Below are 9,917 nucleotides of genomic sequence, written 5' to 3' on the forward strand. Positions count from 1 at the left end.
GAGAATTCTCTGGACATGCAGCTGACAGGAGAATAGGAGGCAAGGCAAAAGTGAGCTGAAGATTGGACAAAAGTGGATTTGTGGAGCTGGACAGAGCTCAGAATAAAATGGAGAGGAATTTTTCGAACAGGCTATGACCGATGCTGGAAACAGTTAAATACTATCAACATCTTATGTCTGCTACTTCTCCACATCTTGAATGCTTTCTGTTTCTTCTATCACTTTTAGTTTCTTCAGTTTGTTGCATGGCTGATAAGCTGTGCACAGCATTCTAGATGCTGATGGCCTCAATCCAGTATGTCCGTAATCTTTTCTGACAGCCCGTCGTTAACTTTATCACCAATAAAGTCAACTTTTAGTCAGATTCTCTTCACAACCTTACTCCACTATGTTCAAAATTCAACTTTATATTTCTGGTCTTAGTCTCAACTGAAGCATAAAGAAACAAATATCAAACAACCATCCAACAAGATTTATTTGCCTGAAGCACCATCCACAAATGTCAATTTCAATTTAATGTCATTCCAATAAGAGTGGAGGCAATATTGCACTAAAAAGTTTTAAGAATGTTCAATTCACACAATGTCTAGCATAAAAAATGGAATGTCATAAATTAAAAAACAATGAAACACTCCAATACATTAAAATATCACAAAATGACAACTTCCTCTTCCTTACATTCACAAAACAGTCTATATATAAATATGAGTTTTCTTCTACAGTTCAGTTATACCAGTCTGAAAAATGTATGTGACTTAACTAGCATGACACGCCCTTCACCAAAAACTACTACTCAGTTAAAAAATAAAGAACTAGTGGTTACACAGATTCACCTGCTATGTATGCCACACAAAGTGCAAGAACATACCAATGCTTAAAATATCAATTAAGTATCAAGGTAGAAAATATTGTTACTTGTCTCCAAAAGTACACAGGACATACGTATTTGTATTGACTCCAGGTTTAGTAATTAGATACAGGAATATATCAAAAGAGATTACATTAACAAATTTCAAACCAAATTTCATGCCAAGAATACACTAAGAGGTAATTTTGTATTCATCCGCGACTTCGTTCTAGTGCAACCACAAATAAGATTGTTAATCTTTTTCCCTATAAAGTTGTTTACTGATACTTTTCAAACAATTCCAACTTCTTTTCATACCAAAGTACAAACATGTAATGGAATATGACTTGTGAGACGCTAACAGCATGAGAGATGAATGAGATTTATAATCTAGAACGCACATGAAAACAGGAACAGTGTCTTAAAAAAAAAACTCCGTAAGATAACCAATACATTGTATTGACAAATTATTTCCTGATGGTGGTCAAGCACCTGAGCAGCATATCCACAACATCCTCTCTCCCATTCCCCTCAAAAAACATTTCAGTCATCAAATCCAGCAGATCTCTTAGCTTTCCTCATTCTTGGACTCTGTTTTGGAACCCGAGGTGACTTTCCTGTAAGAAAATTGGAAGTTTAATTTCAATAGTCCAATGTTTAACCTCCATCAAATTAGTACCTTCTCAAAGCAATGTAGTACTTACTGATGCTGTTAAGTGTTTCTCTTGGTAACCAGTCATAGTCCACATCATTAGGATTTGAAGTACCTTTCTCAATAACTGGCTTCTTTCCAACACGTTTGCGACCAACAGAATACAGAAACTGCTGTCCAATAACAAGCAGAAGCACAACACAGGCAGCGAGGAAGACATACAAGAAAAAGGTTTCCCCATCAAGTCCTTCCTCCAACTCCACTACCTGTATGGTCTCATTATAAACAGCCTCTTGGAAGACATTTCCAGTCTGTAAGTAAAAGTGTTGCAATTACTGTCACAGACATAGGCTAAAGCCTATATACACTGATGAATCAAAACATTATAATCACCTGCTTAATAGATTGTTTGTCCATCTTTGGAATGAAATACATCACTGATTGTGTGTATCGGTTTTTGAATATTTAATGTATTTAATACTGTTCCAGTGTGTGGGAGCTACACCAGAGAGGACTATAGGGATATTGAACTTATACAGAGAAGGGCAGCAGTAATGGCTGCAGGTTTGTTTAATCCATGGGAGAGAGAGATACTAAAGGAACTGAACTGGAAGACTAAGATGTAATGTATACCAAGAAAGTCCGTTAAAGTTTCAAGAACTGGCTTTACATGATTACTGTAGGAAAATACTACAGTCTCCTATGTATCGCTCACATAGGGATCATGTAGACACACACACACACACACACACACACACACACACACACACACACACACATTCAAACAATCCTTATGCCCACGCTCGATGGAATAGGAAGAAACTCTAATATCTGGTTCAATGGGATGTACCCTCTGCCATGCACTTCACTTCAAGGTAGTTTGCAGAGTGTAGATGTAGATCAGGGATCTGACAGTTTGATGGTAGGTTTGCAGAGGGGTGTGGCATTGGATGTCTATGCATGGGTCATATAATTCGCATAAATAATGTTCAACAACGGTGGATCCCGAAACACTTGTGCCTGCACCAGCATTGTACTCTGTTGTCAGATCTGCCCTAGGTCACTGCCTGTCATGGATTACACTGTGAGGAATCCTCCAACTACTATGTTTTGCGATGAGATGTGGTTGTACAGTACCATGCAGCCTGATCGTTATTGCCCTTTGCCATATCCAAGATTCTCGTTTCCAGACACTATGCTAAAACAATGTGCCACTTGTCAAAAAACACTTATATCAATGGATTTCGCATTTGCAGCCTGTATCTTCACTATAATGACTGCCCATTCGTGTCTGTTCCACTTACACTCTTCCCTTTCTGCATCACGTGTCTGCAACACCATGAGGATGCATTTCACATCATGTTGGGCAGTGGTCATAATGTTTGGCTTATCAGTGTATGAGTTAGGATGTAAAACTTGAGGACATTGTATTTAATTCTTTAAAATCACAGAAGTAACCCAGGAAAAGTAGTTGCACTTTCTATTGGACAGAAACTTTTAAATATTATATATGTGTGATATTTTAATGAACACACAATTTTTTTACCCATTTTTCAAATTTTTAATTAAATGTAAACAGTTACTGTTTAATACATGACACTGACACACAAGATATCTGCAAAAGGGAATAACTGTCTTTTTCCCCCTCCATGAGGATCAACAAGATCATTAAATATGAAGCAGATTCCTCACCTAATGTGTCCCACCCCAGTAGCTACATCAGGAACTGGCAATTTCCACATCATATCACTGTTATTAATAAGATAACTGTCCTTTTCCATTCAAAAACTATTTATACTTGTCCACAGGCTCTAGAGCCACAACTTCTAGGTCATCCTTCAGTGGGCTACTTTTTTTGTATGGTGCCATATGAATTCCTCTATTTTCCTTAAATTTTAACAAAGATAAAATCTCCGTCTATATACGCTGAAACCAGATCCAGTGTGGGCTCTTCACAGGGCTCAACATCATTCAAACTGTTATTCTTCAAAGAGATGCCACAGTTGTCATCAGTCTCTCTCTCTCTCTCTAATGTACTTGCTACAGCTTCTGTCAGAAGTATAGCTTATTGAGTCTTTAGCCCTTGGCCTATTCTATGGAGGCATTTCTGAAGCAATTTTTTTGTGTTGTATTGATGCTATTACTGGAGACATTGGGTAATAAATGCACTTTATGAAAAAGTTATCCTCTGAATGAGGAAATTTCAAAACTTGCTGACGATTCACTGCTGAGGTCAAATTATACTACTACCTTCAGAGTCATTAGATTCAACTTCTTCACAGCAAGGCAGTACGGCACCTTCAGAAATGAGACCCAGCTCAAGACTACACCAGTGGCAGTATCTGAACTTTTTCAGGATGCATTTCAACAGGATGCTGTGACCTGAAATTATGTTTTTAGTCTCCAAAGCTAGTGATCATACTTTGCAGGCAAGGTCCACAAATTATGATTTAGACAGTGTTTCAGACTGCTTCTTTGCCACTGAATTAACTCCGTATTCCATAAGACTTTGAACAGCATAATTTAGTGAACACTTTTAGGAATCAGCAGTATTGTGATTTACTATAACAAAGTATCTTATTTAAAAATTATACTGACCACTTCATAATTATCTCTATATGATGAATGTGTCAATAAATAATCCAGCAAACTGAGTGGTATTTTCTGTATATATTTCAAATTTGGTAGATAAAAAGTCAACATTTTCATGAATGTAGCAAATGTTCTGTAATTTTATGCACATTTGTCATCAATGTGAAAGTGCTATGTGCCAAAATTATTTTTACCTCCAAGAGAAGTTTATAATTGGTGGTTCTTAAGCAATGGCATCATAAACAACAGTAGGAACTTTTGGAAAATTTACCTTTTCTTCTACACAGATTGGGTTTACCATTTTTTTGACAATTTTAGTTGTTCCTGTTTTAGGACACCGTACCCTGTGCATTTCCAAAATTAAGATCAGTTTGAGTGACAAATAATGCAGCCAAAGCTACGTATTCGACACACCCCTTCCTCTCATGAAATCTCTGTTGTGGGGACAGCCCGATCTGTAGCGCAGCCCAATGTCTCCAGGTTAGATTGGAAGGTGAGAATTAGGTTGCGAGTTGATGAAGCCAACAAATGTGAATTAATAAAATCTGCTTGTGATTTTAAGACTGATCAGTAGTGAATCCCAATGTTTACATCCACACAGTGAAAACAAGGGGGGGGGGGGGGAGGGAGGGGGTCCAATACGTAACTTTTACTGTATAATGCATCTGAAATCACAACTCATTTAATATACATACATAGACAGAATACATCTATATATCACGCTAATAATTTTCTGAGTAGTGGACTTACCAGATCCCTGTAATTCAAATTGATATTCAGACCAAATGGCCTTCCAGCAAATGCTTCAGCAGGGATGAATGAATAAAACAATGTTGCTTGATGACTTGGCTTGACAATACGATTATAAGCCACAGTTGAGAAATTCTGTATGTAGAAACTAAAATCCATTGGGTAGCGAAAAGATGCCTCTAACGTTTCCAAAATGAAGTCCTGGTTGCCCTTGTTTGTGAAACCAACTAAAAATTCTACAATATTTCCAGCTGGGAGCTCTGTAAAGAAACTTGTACTTAGACTAAATACTATAAATATCCATTACTAGCCTATATTATTGTTGTTATTTATTAGCACTAAATGCAAATACAACTGTAAATATGTATACGACTTTTGTACCCAAATTTGCTCCAGAGCCTGCAGATGCTGGCTTTGTGAATAATATCACCGTGTCTGCATCAGGAGATGTACTAGGTGATGCTTCATCATCTTCACTGCCTTCATCAGTCACAGAAGTTTCATCGCCGTCACCTTCTACATCAACTATTTCATCATCTGCATCGTCATCTTCAGCAGCAACCATTATGTGACTTCCTGTACACCAAGAATTTTTGGAAAACAATATTATACCTTCACTGAAAACATAGGAACTACTTTACCACCACTATCTTATTCCTTTTTTAGCCTGTGTATTTGAAATACCGCCAATCCTTAAAATATGCAGAGTTGTGGTATATTTGTACTGATACAACAAAAGTATGTCACCAACTTTACACACAATGCATAATTTAATCTGTGATAAGTGCAGAAGTGAGCGACAGCAAGAAATTACGAATTCTTTAGAATGTTTTCTTTCCAACATAGAAAACACTTTAACATTACAACAAAATTAAAATCACAGTTCGAAAAGTATTAACAACGTGCATTTCTAGTTCTAATAATATATATATTCTCACTGGAAATGTTACAGTAACTAAACTTGAATTCTACACCCGTTTACTGTCTTTAATCTTTACCTGCTGGGATTCATGGGTTGTGATACACGATTAAATATCTTTCAATGGCGTGATACTATTGTGCACTAAATTAATTGGTACACTTTGCAATAGAAAGAGTGTCTACACAGTAACCCTGAGCTCCAGTTTATGGGAACAACAGTCAAAATATGGTTGGTTCGTTGACTCTCTCGTTGTTTGTCTTGACATATGTTAGTTCTCTAGAATTTCTTCTACATAAAAATAGGCATCGCTGCCGCTTTACAGTATAATAAAATGAAAACGCTAACGCAGTATGTCGCTGAATAGAATTCATGTGACTTAAGTTTATCAGATAATACAAAGTTAGCAATTAACTTCCAAATCTGACAATCCTCTATACTTGGTCATACACTTGTAAAACTTAATGCTACAGCAATTCTCTATTTACGTACCATTGTCTACGAAGAAAATAACAGCTGGCAGCACCAGCAATAGAAACAATATGCTCTTCATCTTATATGCAGAACGTCCGCTTACACACTCGCACTACTGAAACTAATATTAGCACATGTGTTCCCCTGCCGCACGGTTTTCTTATGTTTGACGAAAAGGATTATGGGTAGACCACGGCAACAAACGTGGAAGTCTCTGAAAGTAGAACAGCTGGCAGCCACAGATAACACTGTAGCAAACTCTCTGCAACCTACAGTCTCTGTAACAGCTGAGCTTCAGTAGAGCATAGTGCAAATGCTAAATTATTAACAGTAATATTTTGTTTGTTATTTAAAGCTTTAATGTAATACAGTGTTCCTTGAATAAGAATTTGAGACAAGCACTTCTTATCTGATCCAAATCTAAATAAGCTATAGGTTCGAAATTATTGTTCATCGATTGTAACGTCTATTTATTTCTTGAGTCATTCTAAATACAGAACTTCCACGGTCTATGACAAACAATCACGAATCTCCTGCAGTTCTCTTACAACGGCTACTGCGGCGCTGGCAAGCAGCTGCCATGCATAAAGACAGAAGGATGGCGTTGAGTGGGGGACGTGAGTGTGTCGAGTCCAGAAAAAAAGTGTAAAAAGAACGATGAAAAATGTTCGACTTCCAATGTAATAGATGTATATTGTCCTAATTTGTGTTTTTCGTACTACATTACCAAAGAAGTAACATAATGAAGCATATAACCAACAAGAACGTGTGAAGAGAATTATACATATGGTGTGTCTACATCGTCCTATGACGAATCAGGTGTACTACAGTGCGCCTTGTTTAGTTTTTGATCTAGATCATCTCTGCTATATACAGGATGAGGCATTTCGAACTGTTTGTCGGAATATTTGACGAAATACACATCGGATTAAAAAAATGTAGTAGTAAACGTTGTTCACCTCGAATAGGGACATTCATTAACATAACGGTCGACCCACCACCCTGCACCATCCTGAGGGGGGGGGGGGGCGGAGGGGGGGGGGAGGGGGGGGAGTGACTTTGAAATCTTAAACAGGAACACCTATTTTTTTATTGCACATTTGGATTCTCCATGAAAAAATATGTAACTTTTGTGTGAAACATTGCTTTCATTTCATTATAGATGGCGCTTAATCAGAAACATGGAAATGAGGTGACAGTTGTTGCAAAACGGAACTATCTCAAACGTATATATATATAATTAAGACATTCGATGTACTTTTTGATATTTTTGATAATACTATCATGTGACACCTCCCACAATCAAATGAAACACAGACCGTGATCATGACTCAGTCCGCAGTCAGACTGGAAGGGTTTCTTCAATAATTCGGACTGCACACAACTCGTCGCAATTGTTCCACAATGTTAACGATTGCAGATAGGGTCGACATCATTGCCACGTATTTTGAGGCTCATAGAAATGTTGACGAATCTCGTCAAAAGTATGCTATTCTGTTCCCCATCAGGAATGTTCCATCTGCAACGCTGTTTCGCAGCGTTGTCTACCTGTTTACTAAAGCGGGTAGTGTTAAACGTAAAGAAAGAGTCCGACAGCGGCCTGTGACTAACGAAAATAACGTAGTGAATGCTTTAGCTGCGACTGCTGCAAATCCTGGCATTACTTCTCGCCAACATGCGCGAGGTTCAGGAATTTCGCAAAGAAATGTTCTACACATGCTACATGCACCCAAATGGCATCCCTTTCATTCATCGCTGCATCAAGAACTGTACAGTGACGACTTTCACAATCGCCTGAGATTCTGCAATTGGATACAGGAACAACTGGCAGTCAATGATAATTTCATTTCACAGATACTTTTCTCCAATGAATCACATTTTACGAATCGTGGTCAAGTGAATAGACATAATATGCATTATTGGTCCGTGCAGTATCCCCATTGGGTAAGACAGGTGATTGGCCCATACTTCATAAAAGATAATCTGACTGGTCAAATGTGCAGCGACATTGTGGATAATGTTTCACGCGTACTAATGGACGATGTTCCATTTCAAAACGAGACTGGACATGTGGTTTCAACACGATGAATGCCCAGTGCATTATTCACGACTAGCTCGAGACGTTTCGAATCGAAACTATCTGGGTCGATGGATTGGACGAGGAGGTCCTCAAATGTGGCCCATATGTTCACCTGACTTGACTTCTGTCGATTTTTTCCTGTGGGGATGGCTAAAAGAGAGAGTTTACATTGATGGACCAACAACCCTCAAAAATATGTGGCAGCAAATTCACAATGAATGTGCGAACATTAGTGCAGAGACACTAATACATGTCGGATTGTGATTCAGACACAGAGTTGCAATGCACATTAGAAACAACGGACAACATTTCGAACATCTACTGCAATGAAACACTTGTCAGACGCAATGGGACTCACAGTAATCAAGCACCCAGAGATAGTGAGAAGCAAGGGGCTCACAATAATTAAGCACCCCAAGAAAGTAAGAGGCAAGGGGACTCATAGTCATGAAGCATCCCAATATAGTGAGAGGCAAGGAGACTTACTAAACTCAAGCACCCCAAAGGGAACACATTACTTCTACATCGATGTCATTGCTCCTGGATAGCACTAAATGTGGTCTAAGAATGCATTGCAGGAGGGTAGACAGTGTTACAGGATAGCATTTTCTCAAATATCCAATAATGTACTTTGATTTTCCTAATTGTATGAGTATTTTTGCGAGATATTACAGTTAGGCAACAATTGTCACCCCATATTCATCTGTGGCAATTACAGTGCCATCTATCATGAAGCAAAAGAAATGTTTCATACACAAGTTACGTATTTTTTTCACGGAGAATCCAATCTGTAATAAAAAATAGGAATTCATATTTGAGATTTCAAGCCGCCCCCCCCCTTACTCCCGCCCCCTGGGTTGGTGCAGAGGGGTCGAGCATTATGTTAATGGATGTCCCTCTTTGAGGTGAACAATACTCATTACCATTTTTTTCCTATGTGTACTTCGCCAAATATTCCGACAAATAGTTCTAAATGCCTCACCTTGTGCATATATATACACATTGTGAGATCTTTAACTGCAGTGGCAAGGATCCAAGCAAGAAACATAGAGTCAATAGTGTCTCTCTCTCTCTCTCTCTCTCTCTCTCTCTCTCTCTCTCTCTCACACACACACACACACACACACACACACACACACACACACACACACACACACAGATATATACTGAAACGTCAAAGAAACTGGTGTAGGCATGCATATTCAAATACATAGATATGTAAACAGACAGACTACAGCACTGTAGTCGATAACGCCTATATAAGACAACAAGTGACTGGCACAGTGGTTAGGTCGCTTACTGCTGATACAATGGCAGGTTATCAAGGTTTAAGTGAGTTTGAACATGGTGTTCTAGTCGGTGCACAAGAGCTGGGACACCCATCTCTCAGGTAGTGACTAAGTGGGGTTTTTCATGTTCGACCATTTCACGGGTGTACCGTCAATATCAGGAATCTAGTAAAAAATCTAACCTCTAACATTGCTGTAGCCAGAAAAAGATCTTGCAAAAACAAGACCAACGACGACTGAAGAGAATTGTTCAACGTGACAGAAGTGCAACTATGCGGCAAATTGCTGCAGATTTCAATGCTGGACCATCAACA

General features: G+C 38.4%; 1 protein-coding gene across 1 annotated transcript; it reads right to left on the reverse strand.

Moving 5' to 3' along the window:
• Positions 1–451: 451 nt before the first annotated feature.
• Positions 452–6,419, reverse strand: LOC124789347 (translocon-associated protein subunit alpha). Its single transcript, XM_047256672.1, has 5 exons — positions 6,253–6,419; positions 5,223–5,417; positions 4,842–5,101; positions 1,552–1,810; positions 452–1,464 (listed from the first exon to the last, which is right to left on the reverse strand). The coding sequence occupies exons 1-5, from the start codon at positions 6,311–6,313 to the stop codon at positions 1,391–1,393; spliced, it is 849 nt and encodes a 282-aa protein (XP_047112628.1). The 5' UTR covers positions 6,314–6,419; the 3' UTR covers positions 452–1,390.
• Positions 6,420–9,917: the final 3,498 nt, after the last annotated feature.

The sequence above is a fragment of the Schistocerca piceifrons genome, chromosome 3 (genome assembly GCF_021461385.2).
Source record: "Schistocerca piceifrons isolate TAMUIC-IGC-003096 chromosome 3, iqSchPice1.1, whole genome shotgun sequence".
NCBI classification, from domain to species: Eukaryota; Metazoa; Arthropoda; class Insecta; order Orthoptera; family Acrididae; genus Schistocerca; species Schistocerca piceifrons.